The sequence below is a fragment of the Carettochelys insculpta genome, chromosome 4 (assembly GCF_033958435.1).
Source record: "Carettochelys insculpta isolate YL-2023 chromosome 4, ASM3395843v1, whole genome shotgun sequence".
NCBI classification, from domain to species: Eukaryota; Metazoa; Chordata; order Testudines; family Carettochelyidae; genus Carettochelys; species Carettochelys insculpta.
This window is the reverse complement of record NC_134140.1, coordinates 109,298,611-109,322,301: the sequence shown is the minus strand read 5'-3', so window position 1 is coordinate 109,322,301 and position 23,691 is coordinate 109,298,611. Positions and strand designations below refer to the sequence as shown.

Below are 23,691 nucleotides of genomic sequence, written 5' to 3'. Positions count from 1 at the left end.
AAATAGCGCCCGTCACGTCTACACGTGTTGGGCGCTATTTCGAAGTTGAAATCGACGTTAGGCGGCGAGACGTCGAAGTCGCTAACCCCATGAGCGGATGGGAATAGCGCCCTACTTCGACGTTCAACATCGAAGTAGGGACGTGTAGACGATCCGCGTCCCGCAACATCGAAATAGCGGGGTCCTCCATGGCGGCCATCAGCTGGGGGGTTGAGAGATACTCTCTCTCCAGCCCTTGCGGGGCTCTGTGGTCACCGTGGGCAGCAGCCCTTAGCCCAGGGCTTCTGGCTGCTGCTGCTGCAGCTGGGGGTCCGTGCTGCATATACAGGGTCTGCAACTAGTTGTTGGCTCTGTGTATCTTGCACTGTTTAATGAAAGTGTGTCTGGGAGGGGCCCTTTAAGGGAGCGACTTGCTGTTGAGTCCGCCCCGTGACCCTGTCTGCAGCTGTGCCTGGCTCCCTTATTTCGATGTGTGCTACTTTGGCGTGTAGGGCTGCGTCTACACGTGCACGCTACTTCGAAGTAGAGGCAGTAACTTCGAAATAGCGCCCGTCACGTCTACACGTGTTGGGCGCTATTTCGAAGTTGAAATCGACGTTAGGCGGCGAGACGTCGAAGTCGCTAACCCCATGAGCGGATGGGAATAGCGCCCTACTTCGACGTTCAACATCGAAGTAGGGACGTGTAGACGATCCGCGTCCCGCAACATCGAAATAGCGGGGTCCTCCATGGCGGCCATCAGCTGGGGGGTTGAGAGATACTCTCTCTCCAGCCCTTGCGGGGCTCTGTGGTCACCGTGGGCAGCAGCCCTTAGCCCAGGGCTTCTGGCTGCTGCTGCTGCAGCTGGGGGTCTGTGCTGCATATACAGGGTCTGCAACTAGTTGTTGGCTCTGTGTATCTTGCACTGTTTAATGAAAGTGTGTCTGGGAGGGGCCCTTTAAGGGAGCGACTTGCTGTTGAGTCCGCCCTGTGACCCTGTCTGCAGCTGTGCCTGGCTCCCTTATTTCGATGTGTGCTACTTTGGCGTGTAGACGTTCCCTCGCTGTGCCTATTTCGATGTTGGGCTGAGCAACGTCGAAGTTGAACATCGACGTTGCCAGCCCTGGAGGACGTGTAGACGCTATTCATCGAAATAGACTATTTCGATGTCGCAACATCGAAATAAGCTATTTCGAAGTTTACTAATGAAGCGCTGAAATGCATATTCAGCGCTTCATTAGCATGCGGGCGGCCGCGGCACTTCGAAATTGACGAGCCTCGCCGCCGCGCGGCTTGTCCCGAAGGGGCTCCTTTTCGAAAGGAACCCGCCTACTTCGAAGTCCCCTCAGTCCCAGGGGCGATACTCACACTCTGGACACTAGCTTCTTTTCCGTACAACATGGCAGCACCCACCCTCAGTTAGAGAAGAGGGACGCCATAAGGAAGATGAACGTGTAGGCACTAATACTACTTCCGGGGGTGCTTGGGCACAACTTGAACTTTCACCCGTCCCCTTTCTCTTCCTCTTCCGGTCCCGGCGAGACCAGGTAGGGTGGCTTCCCGCTGCTGCTCTGTGTCGGGGGGCTGGTCCAATCCACTTCCATCCGCGGGTTGCGGAGCTGTGGCGGATGGGGGCTCAGTGCGGGGTGGATACCGGACTATGCTGAGCTGCAGAAAGGCGATATTAGCTAGCGGGATTGCGGCGCGGCCCAGATAGCGCCTTGGGGCGGGATGCTCCGTGCGGGGATATGGTGGAGGCTTTCGCTGGCCCCGAAACCTGCGGCTTTGCGCTTCATCGGAGCTATCCACGGGCCACGGGGATACTCCGAAACTGGGCAGCGCCAGACCACGGAGTGGGAAGGGCCTGCTCTTTCTCCGCTGGTGCACCGGTGTAAGTAGGGACATAAGGAGCCCTGAGGCCATCTAGTGACTGCTGCATTTTAGATTGGGATAGGGAAGACGGGGGTGCTGAGATGTTTCTGGTGCAGGGGTGGGTAATGGACAAGAGACCAGGAACACGCTCTGAAAAGGTACAGCGGCTTGTAAGCTCTTGGTGTATTGGTAGGTTTTTAGCATGCTGATATGGCAAAGTCTGTGCATAGATTAACTTGTCTGTAGATGAGGATACTTCCCCCTTTTTTATTAAATGCTTTTAGAATTAGAGGTGAAAAGTGCTGTGACTGAGAGTTTATTATTTTGTTAGTCTTCAGAGTGCTACGTGATTGTTTGGTTTTGTGAAGATACAGACTAACAGGGCTACCTCTGTGACTTGTTAGTAGGTATTGACTGCATTTTTACTGATAGCAGATGTGAAGCATTCAAATGTCTGTGTCAAACTTGGGCTATTTAAATATGATTCATTGATGTTAGCTGCTTTTTGTTGTCTAAAATTAACACATTTAGTTGTAAATTTATGGTGAAAGTTTGTTGTCAGTCTGATGCTCTTTTTCTTACTCTTTATATTTAGATATAAAAAATGGTTCAGCGCCTGACATACCGTCGTAGGTTGTCCTACAACACAGCCTCTAACAAGACCAGGCTGTAAGTAAGATCCAATGTTTGAGAGTTTATTTGATTGAATCTGATTTTACACTAACTTCATGTTTCTCTGATGCATACAGGTCTCGAACACCAGGTAACAGGATTGTTTACCTTTACACCAAGAAAGTTGGCAAAGCACCAAAGTCTGCATGTGGTGTGTGTCCAGGGAGACTTCGTGGTGTAAGTATTGCACTCATTTACCTGGTCAATTTTGGTACTGTGATCACATACTTCAGCTGTTGCTGACTTGTGTGATTGGTTTTTTTCTGGTAAGCATGTTGCCTTGTGCTTTTCCATCTTTAATTGGAGATTCTGTTTACTTCATGCGTGTGTTGTGGAGATTAGTTCTTAACTCTGTAAACTTAAACATTTAATGGATAATGATGCTGTTGCGTCTTTATTTTGGTGCTCATAATCCATGGCTTCAAAGCCAGTTGAGCATGGATAGGCTTGGCATAATTCAGCTGTTTTATTATAATATTTCAAATGAGGAAGGAAGATAAGTGGTCTATTAACAATATCTATCACAGTGTAGTCTATGGTATTATTAAGTTTGGTGTAGAATATAAAAGATGACTTGAAGAGACACTGTCAAGTAACATGTATATAACACAAGTTTCCTTAGTTACATCACTAACACCACCTTGAGTTATTTAGCAACTGATCAAATCTTAGACTTTATTTTTATAGCCTAATTCTCAGCTTCTCTTTTAGGCCCTCTTACAGTATTTTTGTTGCAGACTTTTCACTGTAATATATACATACAAGCCCAAGCAATCTATACTGACATTTATCTGTCAGTTTACCACAGTGCCTGTATGATTTGACTCAAATCTTAGACCAACAAATTAACAAAGTTGGGACTTCTTTAGTCAGATATTTGTAGTAAAGAGATACAGCTGTTTGTGCCATCTTGTAAAAATCTGTTGCACATTGAGCAACAGTTAACTTTGTCCCAAGAGAAACTGCTTAGTATGCTTGTGCTTAATCTGAGGTGACACCCTGGCCAGCTTGATTTTCTTGTTGATATGGTAAATATTCATAAGTATGCATGATTATGAATTATTCTATGTGACAATATCATTTTTACTTCATAGGTTCGTGCTGTGCGCCCCAAAGTCCTTATGAGGTTGTCAAAAACAAAGAAGCATGTTAGCAGAGCCTATGGTGGTTCCATGTGTGCTAAATGTGTCCGTGACAGGTAAATTTCAAGGAAGTTAAGCAACTCTGTCAAAAATACTGATCAAAATGGGGGGAAATGACTGTTCACATCATATTAGTGGTAACACCTTTTCTTATAGGCCAAATTTTTCAGTCCTGGTGCTTAACAGTGTATTTTCTTGAGTGACTTGGAGTGGGAAAACATGGGGCTGCAAAACTCAGCAATGATGTAATAATGTAGATGCATTTATAAGTACCAAATTTTGTCTCCTGGGTTCCAACTGGTTCCTGCTTTTACTGCCTTTTTTATATGGTTTTAGAGTCTCTATTCTACTTTACCGTCTAATATCATGGCTTCTTTTTTTTTTTTATGTTAAGCATGCACTTTGAGTTCTGTTCTGAATACTGATTGATAATGAGGGAGGTGAGTTATTTAAGGGAAAGTGTTAATGCCAAAGTTAACCCTGTTTATAAAAGTATGATGCTAGTTAAATTGTCAATGGGCGGCTGTCTTTTCAGGGCTTGTCTTTGCTATAGGCTGAATTGGTGCTGCTGTGGTCAGTGCAGGAGCATTGATATAGTGAGTCTGATTAAGCTGTGCTAAGTTGATAGGGAGAGAGTTTTCCAGTGGACTTTGCTAATCGCCCTCAACAAGATGAAGAACTCAAGTAACTTGTATGAACTTAAATAGTAACAAAGAGGAAGCTGTGCTAGTCTATACACTATCAAAACAAAAAACAGTCAAGTAGCACTTTAAAGACTAGCAAAATGGTTTATTAGGTGAGCTTTCGTGGGACAGACCCACTTCTTCAGACCATAGTCAGACCTAGCTCACCTAATAAACCATTTTGCTAGTCTTTAAAGTGCTACTTGACTGTTTTTTGTTTTGTATGAACTTGGCATCTTAGTGAAGACATGCCCTGACTCTGCATGCATAGCAAATATTCCTACAACCTGGCTATTAAAGATAGTTGTGTCTTGTGTGAACAGTGAGTAGAGTAATAATTGACATAAGTTGAAGTGTTTAGCTTTTTTGTGCTGTTCACTGAATCCGAGTTCTGATAATTATTTTCCCTGTTACTGGCCCATAGAGCATCTCAGTGTTGATGTAATGGCTTTGTTATATGGTAAACTTTACGTTGCATGCTGGATTTAGGCCATTTTAATTAATTTTTTATAGCCAAAGCGTACTAGCCATGCCTTAGACAGATATAACAAAAAGGTCCCTAATGCAAAGATCTTCTGTGCATGTGGTAGATTGCCAAAGTTAAAAGTTTAACATACTATTCCTTGCTTAATATATTCTAGAACCATTGCTATTAGTCTTTCGCTTTTGAGTATTTTTAAAAACTGAATTGCACTGCTATTTGGAAAATATCAGCTGTGTGATAGACATAATTTAGTTAAAGATTTTCCATGATAAATGCCACCCCAGCTAAGCTTGTTGAGTATGCTAGCACGTACATCTGTCTAATCTATGTAAAAGTTGTCTTGTTGCCATCAGCCTATCACAGGCTTGGCTGATGCAGAAATTAGCTTTATCATGAAAAATGTGTATGGTAATTGTGAGAATGTAGAAATATTGAGCAGGAGTAAAGTGGTAGTTCTGCACAGGTCAAAAGGGTTATTTTAGTTAAGTGTGGAGCATTGATTGTCATAACAGCTTGCCAAGAAATTTGGTGTTAGGATAGAACTCCAGAAAAGAGAACTGAGGTGAAAGAAGTTTGTAGGTATGAGAGGGGTGAGTAATTAGGACCTGCAGAAAAGGCGATCTAGGGATCAGTTAAATTAACTGGGTAAGTGATGACAATTGTGGGGTTATTTTGCTATTGGGTCACAAAATGGTTCTCAGTATCATATAGGTAAATCTGCATATGGCACTGGAGTTGATGAGGCTAGTGGAGGAAAAAAAGATCCTGACTACAGTTCAGGAGGGGAGCAGGGTTTCTGGGCAGTAGAAAGAAGCCACAAGCAGGATGTCAGTGCAACAAGTGTCTGCTGTGGTGTGGCAAGGCACATTTCTAGTATTTATTTTTGAGTGGGGCTGGATGGGGGGAGTATTTCATTCCATCAGTAGTGCTTAGGCTAACAGCAGCTTTTTGATGAGATTGTTAAACTGTCCTTCGTGCCACTTAATCAGCTTTATATTAATTACTACGTGAACACTTCTAGTTACTATTTATTTGTGTTTGGGTATGGCAAACAGTGAAATAAGCTATCTGGTGACTTGTAAGCTTGAAATCATGTATATAATGGCTATATCTAGCCTACAAAAATAACCATGTGTAAACATTACTGGCCTTTGTGTGTGAATGGGAGAGGGAGGGTGGGTGGAGGTGATCATGTGGGGGAACTCTTTAACCCTGAAATATCCTGGCCTGTGTGGTTTTCTGACATGTCCTTTCTGCCCACACTGCCAAGAAGCATTTTTAAATTCAAATTGCATGCATGTCATATTTCTGTAATCCAGGGAATGGTGAAAAATGGAGGTAGAGATGTTTAAAACTAGGTTTTTAGTATAATTTTGTGCTTAATAGCTGGGATTGGAGAAACATGTATGATATCAAAGCATTGTTTACATATTCAAGAGCTAATGAAACTTTCTTCCTCTTTAGAATCAAACGAGCTTTCCTTATTGAGGAGCAGAAGATTGTTGTGAAAGTGTTGAAGGCACAAGCACAGAGTCAGAAATCTAAGTGAATTTCTGTATTATCTGCCTAATAAATGAGAAGTCTACTTTCCTTGTGTCCTCTGCCATTATACACACCTTTCACATAAGTATGGTCAAAAGCTAGAAAGCATCTTCATCCCCCGAGCTTTAAATTTTTCATTTAGAGTTATGGTGCAGTCTTCACTCACAAGTTGATCTCTCTTGGCTGCTTTAGCTGCTCTGTATAGGGTTTTAAAACCACTGCACAGACAGGCAACTTTCTAATGATCACTCAGATCTCTGTGCATGAGACAAATGACATTTAACTTTGTGCCCCACTCAAGCCTCCCCTCTTGGCCTTGAATTGCCACAGTACAAAAGGGTCAGTGAACTTCAGAACTCCTCTGCAATGTGGATGCAGCTGAGATAGGAGGGAATTCTGTTGGGGAGGGAGTTCACCTTTCTGCTGTAGGCAGCAGTGCAGAGAAGAGCTTTGCAGCGCTGGTAGAGAAGCCATGCTGGTGGCTGGGGTATGTCCATAAATGTAACTTGTGCTTCTCCTTATTCAGCAAGTTGGAGCACGTTCTCACTGATCCTCCATTTTGAATATAATTTTGTGACTTTTGTTATTAATGTCACATAACTACTGCAACTTCCCAAAGTGTGGTGTCTGGAAGGATAACTGGTTACATGAGGCTGAATCTCTATGTTGCTGTAGACAGGCCAGATATAAGGAAGATGAAACTTTTCTGTACTAGCTGCTACAGTTGAAAATTAACATTTACTTTGAACTGGTGAGCTGGGAGCTAGTAACCCCAGCTGACAGGGTGTTATGCTCAGGAAAGAAAATAAGTGGCAGGGAAGCAACAGCAAATAAACAGTGTTCAGCTACCACACAATGCAGTATAAAATCTGCGTGGGGGCAGGCAACAAAAGTACACTCATCCCTTATTTAACGAGTACTTTACTTATGAGTACTTGATAAAACAAGGGAGATACATACCTTCGTTCACAAAAGGAGTGAACTTCCCCCACTTATATGAGCCAGCCATGGGGTCCCTGGCCAGGGGGCAGAGAAACTTGCAGCCCTACGGCTGGCTCCACTATAGCTGCAGTGTCCTTGGCTGGGTGGGCGGGGGGGGGGCAGGGCAGAGAGAGCCAGCCCAGCCCCCTCCCAACAGCCCTGGCCCACAACATCCTGTGCACCCCTGGCCTGGCCTCTGAACACCCACCCCAGCTGCCGCACCTCTCCAACAGGTGCTGCTGCTGCACCCTGGAGGAACAAGCCTCCATCGGCATCACTGCCAGGTTTTAACCCTTCCACTTGGCCCCACACTGCCCCCAGCCTTTAACCCTTTCCAATTCCTTCCCCACCAATGTTCACTTACCTTTCAAAAGCAGTGCTACGTGCTGCCACTCCTTCCCCACGTTAGGAGCACTAGGAACCAATCAGAGACTTGAAGGTATATTTAATGGTAATTGTGTCCCTCTTAGGCGTTTTTGCCTGTGAGCAGAGTTGGGAGCCAGTTGTGCTCACACAGCAAGGAATGAGCTTATGAGGGAAATTGAAGGACCTGCTATGGTGCCCTTAGTGCACGCAGCATGCATACTATGCTGTAGGCACCCACTGTGTAGATGCACACTGCAGTGATGGAATGGGGGGTGGTGGGAACGGAGTTGACATTCATGGTGTGCTTCCATTTGGGTTTGTATAAAATCTTCAATTTAATTATTGTTCATAGATGAACAGCAGAAAGCAGTGGACATAGGCATTTGTTCTGAATAGGTGGGGGCGGAGGGGGTTGGAAGGAAAGGAAAGTAATCAATTATAAAAAATGAAATGTGAATGACCAACAAAGGCAACTAGTATTTTTAGTTTACATGTGTGATAGCCTGGCCAGTGGCAAAAATAAAAATGTATAGTACTCAGTAGCCAAAGTATCAGGGGAATGATTATAAGGCTGTTAGATCTGGGAGGGCTTTTTTTGGTTTTTACACTGATGATAGAGTCAAAGCAGACAACTGCAATTTAGATATCTCTGCAGTTTTCAGAGATTTGATGTGCCTCTTAACTAGCAATGTCTTCAGTGTAGTCACTACATTCAATTATTTAGAGAGACAAGGTATATTTTCATGCAGTGCAAACCCATTAAACACTTAAAAATAACCAAAAGTGGTAGACAGGGATGCTTAGATTTCATGTACAAGTCCTGCTGCTTCAACTATGGAGTCAAATTATACCTACTGAATGACAGTAATGTACCTATTTACAAGACTCTACACATATTTAAGACCACATAATCCTTGTCCTGAGCCTTATCATCCTGCTGTCAACTAAGAAGTTTAGCCGTTCATAAGGAATCAGAGCAGGTTGTAATTGACATATAAGTGGAAATGACCTTGATGTGGGCTGGCCAGGTAATGCTGTTTTGGGTAGAGATGTGGGGTGCTTATGATAATAGTAGAAATTGCTTTTCTGTGTTTGCAATTCTTAAAGCACAAATTGTAGGTGGATTAAGAGATTTGTTGCTGCATCAGTTTCCCCTAGAACTGTGGTGTCCAACCAGTTCTGAAGCAGTAGCTACTTCAGCGAACTAGCTATGTTCTGAAAATGTATTTATTGTTGAAGCCAAATAGCCGCACTCAATTGGCCAAACAGACACATGTGGCTAGTTTATTGGACATCACAGCCTCAGAAATATAGAGGGTATTCTTTAATTTAATGGGGTTGCAAATACAACGAGGAAGTAAAGATTATTTTTCCTCATCATGATTAAAGCACTGTGATAATATTGGAAATGGATCAAAATTAGTTTCCATTTCTGTAACTGAAATTTGGGTTCTTTACTGCATCTTGAATATTACCTGCTCTTTTCTAAATTGTGAGAAAAGTCAGCAACATGTCAAGCAGCACTGTATTAATTGTAAAAAGAAACATATCAGCATCCCACAAATGTTCCGATGGGCTTCATGAATTAGTTATTTGTTTTCATCCAAATCTGAGAGGCTTTTGAGAAAACATTTCATCCTGTACCCACCCTTAATCTGTGGCCCTGCCAAATTCTTCCTCTCAAACAGGGCAGAAACCTGGAAGTTATTTTTGATTCCTTCCTCCCTCATCGTAGTCCATGGATCCAGCCTAACTCCATATCTGTTGTCGTTTGCTCCATAATGCTTTTAAGGTATGACATTTTCCTTCTTTCTGGATACCTAAACATTGTTCAGACCTTCGTTTTCTCGCATTCTGGCTCTTGCAATCACCTCATCTCTGACCCAACTTGCTCCCTTACTTGATCCTCATGAAATATGCTTAGTAGGATCATCTACCTTGCCCGTTTTCCTAATCATCCCACTTTGCTCTGAATTGTCCATTGGCTCTCCTTTCACAGTATCAAATTCAAGGTCCTTCATTGCTTGGCTTGTCAGTCTCTTAGCATGTCATCTCGATACTTTATCTTCTTCACCAGTGCTACCACTCTTGGCTGGTTGTTTCTCTGATTCTTGCCCCAAAGATTTCCCTGCTTTTTTCTTGTCATCTGGAGAAGTTCTCATAAATAGTTTCAAACCTGGGAGAGCTCTCCTGCATATGTTGGGGTTTGGGGTTTCAGTCCTGTGGGAGATGACAGGGCTCTTTAGAACGTAAGCCCTGATAGTAACATGTTCCCCTGATTAAGGCTACATTCTACTGGGATCTATACAGAGAAAAGTGAGGGGTAGTAAGTTTTGAACTAATATGACCTGGTCCAAATTTGAATGAACAATTTAGAAGTCTTTAAGAATGACCCTCCAGTCGTCTCAAGAATGCTGTTTGTATAATCATCCTCTAAGACTTGAGTCCTTTTTTCTTCATTCACTCATGTATTATTCCCAGTATTTTCCTTAGATTTGCCTCTTATTTTTCTGAGCAACTGTTACTGTCTTTTCTGGGAACATCCAAAATATTACATGTTTTTTCATCTGTCAAGATTAAATTGCTGTGGACTCAGTTACTTGAAAAGAGTACTCCTACCACGCTGTGGCCACCCCAGTCAACTACAGTTTAAAAAGGGCTCAGTTAAAATAATATATGAAAGTAATGAGTGATGAAACAAAAGGACTTTCAACTAAGCCGATCAGGATAAGTTTCACTTCAGCTACAGTTTGTTTGTTTGTTTGTTAATCTATTCAGACAGCAAAAAAAAATCAACTTCTTAAGACTGAATTTCCCATCAGAGTTTACTGCCATGGGGCTGTCACTCTCCTAGGCTGTTTGGAGAAACTGCTGGGCATGACTTGTCTCCCACTCTGGGCTCTCTTCCCAGCCCTCAGTAGCACAGAACACTACCATACCATAACATGGTAGAATGCAAACCCAGGAAAGACAGACCACAGCAGTAAGGAATGGGGAGAAAAAGAGAAGAAAGGTGAGGAAAACTGCAGGAAAGAATGAAAATTGAGAAGAATTGGAAAACAACGGAAGTTGCGCATGACAGAGGGGATGAATAATGCTAGAAGATAAAAGGCAATAAAAGCCAGAAGGGAGGAACAATACAAGAAGGAAAAATGAGAAGACAGATGGAAAAAACAAAAATAAAGGCAGCTTCAGGTACACTAGAAGGCCCAAGGACTGTTCCACTACAACAGAGGGATTTGACCATACTAGGTTGGGAACCACCACAAGAGATAGTTATCTAACTCATGGGGGGGGCGCAAAATAGGACCTGTGGGCCAGATTTGACCCATGGCCTAGTGGGAGCCTTGGATGGCTTTCCTGCCTTCGTTGCCCTCCGCACAACTCAAAACAGGCAGCTACGAGGGCCTTATGTGGGGGTGGGGCAGAAGAGTGTTCCATGTGCTGCCCATGCCCCAAGTGGTGTCTTGCAGCTCCCATTGTCTGGAAACTAGACAAAGGGAGCCACTGGGCTATTCTTCCTGCTCAGGTAGAGCATGAGGTAGCCTATGTCCTCCCTGCCAGGGGCCTGCATTGCAAAGAGGACACATGACCCCTGCTGCCAGCCACTCTTAGCAGCATGAAGGGGCATGGAAGATAGGGAGCCTGCCTCATGGTCATGCTGGGCAGCTAGTTGGGAGCTACCTAGGTAAGTACTTCCTAGCTGGAGCCAGGCCCTGGTACCTCATCTCCTCCTGCACCCCCAGTCTCTGCTTCTTCTGCATCCATAACCCTTCCCCATGTCTCAGCCCCCTCCTATTCTAGGCCACAGTCCATACTCCTACACCAGATTATCACCCACTCCTTGACCAAAGCTACATTTTAGACCACACAGCCTCTCCTGAACCCCACATCCCAACCATGAACTCCCCTCAGCACCCACTCTCCATCCCAGACTTCCCATCTCCTCTGTTAATATCATGGCAGATTGCAGCCCTTGACCACTTACCAGATGCTTGGAGTGCCCCCCACATGAAACATTACTGCCCACCCCTCAACTAGGTGAACATGATGGTTGGCAACCTGACAAGCTCTGACACATCTCCAGCACAGCAGCTGTGCTCTGTGGTGGCTGAGCCCGGCTCTGGCTGCAATTGCTAATGCCAGATGTTCAAGTGCAGGGTTTCCCAAACTTTGTAGAGTTGGGACCTGTTGTTTTTCAGTACCGTTTTTGCAGCCCAAAAATATAAACGCATATAAAAAAGAATGACGAATACATTTTCGCTGTTTAGTCCAATACTAACAGTTCATAGTGATAATCTGTATATTTTCTAAGGACCAGTGTTTTTTAACAAGGACCGACACTGGGCCATGGACCACACTGTGGGAAAATCTGTGCTAGGGCATTGCAAAGGGACGTGACTGCTGCTTAGACGCTTCCTACTGGATTGGCCAGCATGCTACGCCTCACGTGCAGCCACTGATCATCGGGGCGTGGTCCTCTCGTATGTGGGCGGAGCTCCGGGTGGCCATTCCCGCCCAAGACAGGGCCACGTCGGGAGCTGCTAGGATCTGGCAGATTACAGTACTCATGTTCCCCAGATATACATAGGCGGCTTGTAGCTCCAGATTTTGGTGGGTGTTTTGACAAAGAGAGCGTATGATGTCTCGTGGTTTTTCTTCAGGTGATCTTTGCCCGTTGCAGTTTTGCACTTCTCCCTCCTATTCTTATCTCCGACCAGGACCCCGCCCTATCCCGGCGTTCCCTCCACAGCTGGTTTCCGCTTCCGCATTCGTGTAGAGGCCGGGGACGGCGGCTGCGGTGTGCCAAGCCGAAGCCGCCGTAGCGGCCCTGCCGGTTCGAGTTAGCCTTTTGTGGAGGCGGCGATCATGGAGACGCTGTACCGGGTGCCGTTCGCGGTGCTCCAGTGCCCCAACATCAAGCTGAAGCGGCCGAGCTGGGTGCACACGCCCTCGGCCATGACCGTTTATGCGCTGGTGGTGGTGTCGTACTTTCTCATCACCGGAGGTAGCGGCCCTGGGGCAGGAACAGCCGGGGGCCAAGATTGGGCGTCTGCTGGGGCGAGGGATGGCGGGGTTACCCCAAGATGGGGGGGCGCCGCCCTACGCTCGCTGGTTGGAGTCTGGCGGGGGTCGCGTATGGCAGAGGTTGAGGGAGACCCCGGCGTGCGCAATGCGGGTGATCCCGCCACAGCCGCATGGCGTAGGGGTGGGAGGGGCGCATCCTGCTCTGCGCCCTGTCAGGCGCCTCTGGCATCGCCTTTGCCGGGGCGTAAGCTCCCGTATACGCGCCGAGGGTGGCACGGAGCTCCCCGCGCCCCTGGGCGATGTCGCAGCCGTTTGACCAGCGGGCGGTGGGCAAGGCCTTGGATGAGTGGTTCAGCCGTAGGCCTCGGTGAGGATGTAAGTGCAGGTGTAGTAGCAGAAGAGATCTGTGGACCCAGTCCCTCTCCGGACAGCACCTGGGACGTCGGAACTCAAACGTGCGCGCTCCTTGTGGTTTTTGAGTGAGTCGGGAGAGGAGCGAGGCATATTTGTTTCTGTAAACTAAGACTGGAAAATAGTTCTTTGGAAGGGAGAATTTTGCCACCTCTTAAAGCATCTTCCCCTGTTGATGAAGGACTTTGCTTTTTGTTTCAAAGTTCCTGCCTTGAAGCTGTTGAGCAGTCTGTGAAAAGTAGCCCCTACGCTCACCTAATGTTTAGATTAGCTACTTATTATGTCCGGGAGAGGTGGTAGGTGCTCAGAACCCCACCATTTTCTGTCCATTATTGAAATTTTGCTTTAATCCTAATGCTGGAATAGGACTTGTTAGTGTGTAGTACCTAGAATTGAATCAGTAATCAAAATAGTGACTTCAATGTAGGTCGGTGGTTGTAAAATTTTTGGGGTGTGGAATTTCATGTGTGTGTGCATGCATGCCTGTGCGAGGCAGAGGGGGAGAAGAGTCTGGGCATGAGGGGAATACAGAAAGCACTTACCTGGATTTGTGACCCTCTGCTGCTCCTAGGCATGGCTTCCTGCTGTTCCGGTTGGCTTCGATTCCAGAATTGTGGCCAACAGGACCACTGGGAAAAGCCTGCTGGCAGTGTCCATGCTCTGCTGCTCTCCTCGTCAGGAGGTGAGGGGGAGGGAAAGGGGGAGTATGAAAACAAGGACGACTGTCTTTGGCTATGTGATGAACACTTATGACTGTGTTTAAAGTCAGTGGAGCACTAGTCATGTATAAGCCACTTACTGTGAAGGGTATGTCTACAAAGCAGGTGAAGTCACCATTCTTTGTTCTGGTAGATATACACACGCTAGGAGTTGTTGAGTTGGTGTGTTAAATATATCAGGGGTGCTGTGGCTGCTCACCACCCTGAATATCTGTCCAGGGAGTTGGGCAAGATTAAATATACTAGCCTGAGGCATGGTGGCCATGCTGTTGCTTGTATGCTAGCTTGAGCAGAACTGTGCTCGAAACTGGTGTATAGATAAATAGAGTCCTACGTATGCATGGGTACCTCCTTTGTTTCTGCATCCGTGAGTGTGGATCCAGCTATCTTTGGTTCATTGTTTCAGGTACTAATTTTGTATCTAGAACCCTGCAAGTTAGCAGATGTCTACTTTATATCTACTGGTATCCACAGCTGCAGATGGATGATTTTTTTCCAGATGTGGGTAGATATTTTGTATCCATGCTGGGTTCTATCAATATGTTTTTATGTTAGGGTATGATTTTCTGATAGTCTGATATTCATCCTACTGCCATTTAAGATTATGCCTTAATTGATTATGTGGATTTGAAGATGTGTAATTGCCTTCTAGCATTTTAACAGATGTCAAAGGGCATATAATCTACTGTTCCTTGCCTATTCATGTTGGCTTTAGAAGGAAACCATTCTTAATATTTAGAGGTGGATGATGCTGGCCCATCATTCCTAACTAAAGTGAAAACTTTTTTTTTTTTTCTTTATAGGAATAATCTATGATGTGATTGTAGAACCTCCCAGTGTCGGTTCTATGACAGATGAACATGGACATCAGAGACCAGTGGCCTTCTTGGCATATAGGTAGAAATTCTTTTCATAATTGAATGGTCTATGTCTGACCTACAAAAAGATGAATGGCACTGAACCATAGCACAAGTACTGAGCTTCATTACTTCAGATATGCTCTTTGAGGGATCCACAAATATGCATCTGATTGCACTGTTAGAACCTTCATTTGCATATGAATTGTTTAAATAGCCACAGTATACTTTTCTTTATAAATTGGCTTGTAAGGATTTGACTTCTATTGTTTGAAACTTCAGTAGATTTTTTTTGTGTTTTTATCAGCTTACATTTTTGCATGACAGAAAATTTTAAGTAGATAATTTTCATTTGTAGTCATGATTAATAACAATCAGAAGCTGTATTGGATCATATTTCACAATTATAATATCTTGTCAGATGATAGTATACACCAATTGTGCAATATTTTTCCCTTTCTGTTAAACTTTATTTAATAGTGGGTGATAGTTTTTGTGTGCTTGTGTGTGAAAGGAAAAATGTGTGGCTGCAAATATGTGACAATTAAAACTAGATACCTTGGACTTAGGTGTGTGTGTGTGTAAATTGTAGTAGTAGTAGTAGTAGTAGTAGTACAAGATGCCTTAAGTTGGCTTTCACTTTTTTCCTTCCCAAACTCTTTCTCCTATTTTGAATTGCTATTTTTCTGTTCCACAAATAGTACTGTTGCATAGGTCTAATCACAAAACTGTATTTTTCTAATTCTCTACAGCAATAAACTGGAGAACACACATCCACAATTTACAGCTTGCATTCAGTTTGTAAACCCAAAGTAATATGATGGCTTTTGAAAATTTGCAAGATCAATGTTTTAGTTGTTTTGCTTTGAGTGCAGGGGACCACCCATAAGAAATGCAGTTTAGAGCCAGATTTTTTTCAGCTTGAACCACAAATCTACAGTCTATCCTTCACAACTAATTCAGCAACGTATTACAGACCATTTGGGTAGGTTATTCCTAATTCCCGCAGAGAGTGATAGGTTGGGTTTTTGTTCAACTAGATGCACCTGATTGTAAAAAGAGCTGACGCTATAAAAATCATAAAACATATCGTCATTCTCATTGTTGCTCTTGACTCTGGGAGTTTTGTGTGTACAGTTTATGCTGTAATTAACATTTTCCAGTATATGCCTCTGATGTCTCTGAGCCCCTGCAATATACAAGACTTGTGTTGCTCCAGGAAGGTGGGAGCATTTTAGTAAAATCATAGGGAAGAATAGTATAAAACGTTAAACTGCAGTTTACCAAGATTAGACATTAATATGAAAAGCTTGGCACCCTTGTCAATTCTTCCAGCGCATGCTTTACCAAACAGGTTGTGTATACCTGTATTACAAATGGGAAAGCCTGAGCCACAGATGTGTCCAAGGCTCATCAGTGACACAACAACTGTCTTTCTTCATATAAAAGGTAGCACCAGTGTAAAGAGGTAGCTGGGCAGAGCAGTTGCTGGGGACACCACAGCTAAGTTGTGTAGATTTTGGCTTCAGCCCTAGATGGTGAGGCTTGCAGACCTGAACTTTAGTCCCCTTTCCTGGGGCTTTGGCTTTCTGCCCTGGGTCACAGCAACTCTAAGGCTGGTCCTGCTTTGGTAGAGCCCCTTAAACCTGCTCAGGTAGCCTCAGTCCACTGGTCTAGCACACCTTACTTCTAATGCTGTGCTAGAACAAGGAAACCTACTTCTTCCCTTAATAGGGCCTTGAATAACTCGTCTCTTCTTGCAGTGCCTACAATTTAGGGTTTGTCTTCTAAGCTCTATGTTGAGAAACAAACTTGAAATCTCAACAGTTCAGAAATCTTGGGTCCTTACTTAGATTCATTTGTAAACTTATTTTTACTTTCAACTAAGATACATTTGAAATTACCATTACCAGATCTGAAATTCTGAATAAAGTAACGTGACTGTAATATCAGCTCTTATACATTACCCTTTTATGACTATTTATGGTTATATTTTATTAGAAGTGAAATTAATTTACTATAAGCATTAGTAGGTTTCTGTCAACTTGCAGAGTACTGATACAGGAGCTAAAGTTTATATTAATCCCTTATGGTAGACTTCCTATCAGAAAACAGTGGAATATAACACACATTTATGGATCTAAGTGTATGTAGCAAAATGAACTGTCCTGGATTTTTATAAAACCAAAGCACATCTTGAATCTTACACTAAGGCTACGTCTACAGTAGAGAGTTTTAAAGACAAAACTGAGGTTTTGGTGCCAAAACTTGCGGAGCTTCCATACACAAAATGCAGTTTGTCAACAAACTGTCAACAAAAAAGATGGGTGGATGCTCCAGAGGACCCTTTTGTTGACAGAGCAGATTGAAAGACCAGTCCGCTTTTATGTATAGATGCGATCTGTCCATGGAAGTTTCATCAGAACGTCTCTTCCAACAGTAACTTCTGTTGACAGATGCTTCTAGTGTAGAGTAGCCTAAATAGCTAGCTCTTGAAGTGGAAATACTACCTTGTTGACTGGTGTTCTTCTGAAACAACTTATACTCCTGTTTTTTTTTTTTTAACCCTACCAGAGTAAATGGACAATATATTATGGAAGGACTTGCATCCAGCTTCCTCTTCACAATGGGAGGCTTAGGCTTCATAATTCTGGACCGATCCAATGCACCAAATATTCCGAAGCTCAATAGATTTCTGTTGCTTTTTATTGGATTTGTCAGTGTCCTGTTGAGCTTCTTCATGGCAAGAGTTTTCATGAGGATGAAATTACCGTAAGTTGTTTAGTACATTTCATGCTGCTCTCCCCTCCCTTTCTATTACTGATAAGTAGGAATCCTAGTTTTCAGCGATAAAATGCAGAGTTTTATGTTTTTTACGATTGAAGTGGAATGCTGAATTTCACAATGTAAATGTCAATAAAACAATTGTGTTGAATTTCAGTGAATTTTAAGTCTTCCAGTGCCATCAATCATTAGAATAAAATTAATAGAACTGTGGTTTGTATTTCTTATATATAGCAAATACTGCATTCTCTGTTTTCAGAAAAAGAAATTTTATGCACAAAAAAGCAAAAAATTGCTTTTGTATAAACATTTACTTTCTGCCATATTCCTATGGCTGAAGTGAAATTGGAGATGTATTAAAACATGGATCCTTATAAGTCATTGAGTAACCTCTTTATGCCAGAAACAGTTTACTGGAGTGTTTTTAGCTATACAACCATGGTTAGGCTGTTCACATTAACTCAGACACCAGCTGCCTGGGAGTGACTGCAGCAAGGGCTAGGGCAGTTTGTATCCAAACAGCAACCACAGGAGGGTGAGATTGCACCCATGGAATAAGTGGCACTGGTGCTTTCATCAATAAAAATAATGGGTTCCCCCCACACACACAATTGAAGATTCTCTGTAAAAAAGCAAATTCCATGTTGTTCTGTAACAGATTTCTAGATCCCAGCTGTTTAAATTTACAGAGTAATACATGTATTGCAAGGGTAAGATTACTGTTGTTGTTACTTTGAAAAAATGGTGTAGATTTAAACATTCACAGCATCTCTAAGATGTTTTCATTTAAAATTGGAATCTACTCTTCAGTGAGGTGTGGGGTGTGTTCGTCTGCCCTTTCTGAGATATCATGTTGGATATTGGGAGTGTCACAAGTTCCTTAATGTGTCAGAAATCATAGCTAAAATTCAGTCTGATTGTAGACTGAGTGGGTTGGATTTTGAGGAAAGATTAAAAGACTCAATTTATACAGGTTGTCTAAAAGTCAGAGTATGTCTTGAAGCATAAATAGCTAAACATTGGGAGGACAGGAGATGGATTAGGAGTATAACAAGGTGAAAATTAAGAAGGAAAGCTGAGGCTATTCATTCTGCAGCCTGTAGAAAACTTCCCAGCCTTCTAAGGAAGGTAGAGTAGTCTTTGTTCTTCCTTGTACTAACCGGGCTTTCCATCTTCGTGATTCTGTGTTTTTTCAGTCTGTTCAGTAGCTTATAATGAATTTATTATCTTTTTGCTGTCTACCTTCCCTTTCCACTTCTCAACCCTGCTATGACCCCTAGAGCTGCCAAGAAGAGCAGTTTCTTTTGAGGGCCACTGCTAAAACCATTCAGTGAATTAACTGGCAGGGGATATTTTTTGCTTGTTTTTAAACAATATGGTTGTTCTCCATTTCTTGGAGATTCACTAAATCTTCTCTGCAATATAATTAGGCACTGCTGGCCTGTAAAGTGCAAGTGTTGGGTTTCCTGGCAGTGTGTGGCAATGCAGAATAAAGGATCAGCATACAATAGATTTATATTTTTAATCAAATATGGCTGGCCTCAAGAGTTCCTAGTCATGTTTGAGGACCATTAAAGAATAGGAAGGAAATCTTGTAAGAATCATTTGTGGTTTGGAAATGTAATCTCACAATAACAAGGTTTTATGTGGTTTATTAACTTTGCATCATTTCAGTTAATATCCTAACAGGCTTTTGTTGGCTGATTATTTAATATTCAGGTATATCTTTCCTAGATGAAAGTTTGTCACATGAGAGCCACACAACTTGCTAAATCCTTATTAATGAAAACGTAAGACTTGCCTGATAGATATGGGACACAAAAATGAGATTTACTTTTATTGAAAGGCAGGCAATTCCTAAGTCATTTCAGACACAGAAAAACCTTTGTATTCTGGTGGCTTTCAGTATGTTGTTTTGATTAATGTGGATATTATTCTAGTTTTGCACCGAAGAACCACAGATTTAAAACCTAAAAACTAATACAGTTTAAATCCATGATTTCTTTTGTTGTTCTACTCACAGCAGTAAACTTAGGCTGCCCCTTTGGTTTTTGCTTTGATTTTCCAAACACCCAAAATTTGTGCTAGATGCCTCATAGAAACAAGTAAATACATTCTTTGCTTTGAAATGGTGTGGTTCAGACATGATTTAAAAAGTGAGAACCATAGACAGACCAGGGAAAATTGTGGGAAAGGAAGGAGAAGGAGAATATACAACTACCCTGTAAGTCATATATATGTTTTGGCAGTTATTTTAGTTTGTTGAAGTAGTGAGGGTTAGAGGAGACAGGACAGGAGAAAAGTTGGGGCTGAATTGTACCAGTTTGGGCTGAAGGATGCAGGATCTTGACACTGATAGTCTGTGTGAATAGTACAATCTTGGAACCTTTCACAAAATGTAATAAAGGCTTCCAGAATTCATGATGATAAAGGGTACATTGGAACGAATTGTTGATTATTCTGTCAATCAAATCAGAGTAAACGAGGGTCAGAGATTGAGGTGCTCAAGCTTGTCACCAAAGCAAGCTCTTTTCACCCATGAATCTCTTTGCAAGTTTCTCTGCAGTTAGTGATACAAACACTAAAACCAGGAAGTGGTGGTATGTGAAGGCGCCCCTTGTATTTGCTAGTATAGGAGTTCTATCTAGCCTGTTGAAATAACTTTTCAGAGCTACCTGGCTATAGCTACCTATACCCAAGCACAATTGCCATGCAGAACTGTCAGCAATGGTTCTCATCTTTAGATCCCCATCTACAGTTGTGCCACTAAAAAAGAAATGTCTCAATGTACTACACATTGGTAAAAAGGAACAGAAGACGTTTCTCCCAAAGAGTATTTTACAGGATTCTTTATAAAATCATTTTTAAAAGTAAATAAATAATCCAGGCAATCAGCAGAAATTAATGTGCTGGTAACCTGAGATATCTGTAGATGAACTTGAGAGGACTATAAGTTTCATAAAATGTTAGTCTTTCAGCAAAAACAAGGCAGAGACCTGTGGCACCTTGAAGACTTACACATTTATTTGGGCATACACTTTCCTGGGCTTGTGCCCACTTTGTCTGAGGCTGGTGCCACTTTGTCTGAGGCAAACACTGGAACGAATTGCCAAGGGAGGTGGTAGAATCTCCATCACTGGAGATATTTAAGAAGAGGTTAGATAGATGGCTTTCAGGGATGGTCTAGAAAGTGCTTGGTCCTGCCATGAGGGCGGGGGGCTGGACTCGATGGCCTCTCGAGGTCTCTTCCAGTCCTACTCTTCTATGATCTAGTGGACACTTCATTTTGGCAGGGATATATACATGCATGCAACAAAATTTGGAGTGTTACACTGCTATAGGGAGAACCAGTGCTAACGAGACCAATTCAGTCAGGGTGCATGTGGCCTGCACTCAACAGTTGATAAGAAGGTGTGAATACCATAAGAAGGAAAATTACTTTTTGTAGTGTGCTAGCCATTCACATTCCCTATTCAGACTGTCTGATGAGGTCGAGTTTGCATATAAATTCCAGCTCTGCAGTGTCACACTGAAGTCTGGTTTTGACAACTTTTTACTCAAGCATTGCAACTTTCAGGGTAGTACTGAGTGTCCAGGGAGGACTATAGACTCCCCAGATCATATGTCTGAAAGTTTTTGATCTTGAATATTCATCAAAAGAAAATTTCCTTTTTGTTTAGAGCAGGGTTTTGGTTTTGATTCTGTTTTTGCTTGATAAACGTAGCCTAGAACCCATGAACTTGAATGTGATTAAGTAATAAGACAGAATTTTAAGATATGTTTTAACTGACCAAACTTGAAGCTTTTCTAAGGACACAGAATAGGTGCTTTAAGTGTTCAAAAAGTGTTTCCTACCATTACTGAGCTTGTTTGCTTATGTTAGTAAAGTAGAAAAGCACAATAAAGGCTACAACTACATTAGAGTTTTGTAGACAAAACTGGGGTTTTGTTGATCAAACTTAGGAAGTGTCTACACACAAAATGTGTTTTGTTGACAAAAACGCTATGTAGATGCTCCAGAGGTTCCTTTTGTTGAATGAGCTGGTCAATAGATTGATCTGCTTTTATGTGAAGACATGGTATGTCGACAAAAGTTTTGTTGAAACATCTCTTCCGGCAGTAACTTCCATAGACAGATGCTTCTGGTGTAGACATAGCCAAAGTTACCAATTTGAATTTCACTATCAAATGTTAGAACTAAAAGAACTCCCATTTCTTTAAATTTCAGGTAATTGCAGGAGCTAGCTATTTTTCTAGTATTATATAAATGAACTAGAAGCTTGTATTCAGAGAGAGTGATTTTTGGGGCCAACGCAGCTAGTTTCTACCACAAGCCAATGTTTGAAGTTGACCTTAGACTAATCTGGCTAGCAGCTAGTAAAGTCAGGTTTTTGGACCTGAAATCTAATTATAATTAAACTCAAGCTAATTAATGTTGAAAAGGGAGATCCAAAAGGATCCTGGATTCATACTTTATGAAGAACTCTATCCCTTGGTCTTCTGTCACTGGGAGTCATAATCCTGGTTAGGACCTCAGTATGCCAGCAGTTTTTGAGATCTACTCCCTGATAACACCATCGTGAGAAACAAACTCTTTCTACTTGTTCCTTCTGTTATGTTTTTATATATTCATCACTACATTCATTTGCTTTGGTACAGCTTTGTCTATAAGGAGGGTTTGTGAAAATCCATATCAAAAGAAGCTCTGCAATTGTGGAACTAAACATGCATTAATACATATCGCATACACTGCAGGAATAGGTTGTGTGGACTGATGAAAATTTGAATATGGAATAATCTCCTTAAGTTTTAACTGTGTGGAAAGTTTTGTAAGTATCCATTGACCATGTTTCTAATCAAAATCTATGCCATAAAATTATTTGTCTTAATCAGTCATTGTAACAAACTGGTCATGATTTTCACTATTGTTAGCTCACTATGATATTTTTTTAAACTTTTGCAGTTAAGTCGGACAGATGGGTACTCTGGTAACTTCGTATACCTTTGTTTTGGAGTTTGAAATCTGTTCAGTTTAGGTCTGCTGTGCTGCTAACCTCTTTCTTTTATTTTGCCCTGTAGGGGATACTTGATGGGTTAGTGCCTTGTGTGATATATGCAAGCACCAGATGGAGTTGCTCCTCTTCATGAAAAGCTTAAAAAGAAGCAATCAGCAAAAAGTGTACTGTCTCCCCCACCTCAAGAAGACACAAGAAAACTCTACTTATGAAAATCACCAAGTGCAAGAAGTGCTTCCGTCTCCTTTTATAAATAAAAGTCATCATTGCCTGTGGCTAGCATACTTTTAAAACAGCATTTTATCAATTTGTCTATTTCTGTCTTTAAAAAGAAAAAGCTACTGAGCTGTTACTTTGCTCTAGGTATGAATTTACGTCTTGGCAGGAGGCGGGGAAATCAGTATAAAATTGGTGTTTTTTGTTTTGTTTTTTTTTCCCTTGACCTGACTGAAGTATTGGACAAATGGTTTACAATTCCTGATTGTGAAGTGTGCAGCACTCTGGGCTGTTTGGTGTGGTCTGCCCCATTCCAAGCTGATAACTTTTGGTGGTGCTTTGATATAAAAAACACTGGGTCTAGCAAAGTTATTTCTAAGGCACCTGTTGCCTTGGTATTCATGGCAGTGCATTGAGAAATCCAGATGTGTACTGCATACAATATTGTGTTAACGCATTTCTTTTTGGAACAGTGTATGAAAGCCAATTAAACATGTTTTCTATTAAATCACTTGCAGTTTGTGTGGTTTCTAAAGCAGTCTTTGAAAACTATACTCAGTATGTTCTATAGCTTCTGCAGTAATGATGCTACACAGTCGATGTTTGCTTAATGCATCTTATTGGATAGTGAGACTATGGGGCAGCTATAGTTGTCTCTCCAGTTCACAAGAGCTTGTGGTTTTTCTCTAGACATGTATTGTATTGAAATAGTACACAGTTGCCAACAGCAAAATGAGTTAGTGGATTATTTGGAGGCTTTTGATTTTTGTTTCATTGTGGTTAGGGTCAGAGACATCTACGTATTTTTTTTTTTTATTGGAATATACACATTGAGAGGAGATAATCTGATTACTCTAATTGTCAATCTTTGCGCAGATCATGCGTTGTTTCTCAATGTGGGAAGGACAATCTTGTCTAAAATCACAGCATTGTCCTTTAC

The 23,691-nt window shown here is 42.3% G+C and overlaps 2 protein-coding genes across 2 annotated transcripts; both read left to right on the top strand.

The window, feature by feature from the left end:
* Positions 1-1,503: 1,503 nt before the first annotated feature.
* Positions 1,504-6,422, top strand: RPL34 (ribosomal protein L34). Its single transcript, XM_074991975.1, has 5 exons — positions 1,504-1,526; positions 2,447-2,520; positions 2,601-2,700; positions 3,618-3,721; positions 6,297-6,422. Exons 2-5 carry the CDS (start codon positions 2,456-2,458, stop codon positions 6,379-6,381), a joined length of 354 nt encoding a protein of 117 aa, XP_074848076.1. The 5' UTR covers positions 1,504-1,526; positions 2,447-2,455; the 3' UTR covers positions 6,382-6,422.
* A 6,059-nt stretch (positions 6,423-12,481) lies between these two features.
* Positions 12,482-23,259, top strand: OSTC (oligosaccharyltransferase complex non-catalytic subunit). Its single transcript, XM_074993463.1, has 4 exons — positions 12,482-12,729; positions 14,683-14,776; positions 17,311-17,508; positions 22,600-23,259. The coding sequence occupies exons 1-4, from the start codon at positions 12,591-12,593 to the stop codon at positions 22,616-22,618; spliced, it is 450 nt and encodes a 149-aa protein (XP_074849564.1). The 5' UTR covers positions 12,482-12,590; the 3' UTR covers positions 22,619-23,259.
* The last annotated feature ends 432 nt before the right edge of the window (positions 23,260-23,691 follow it).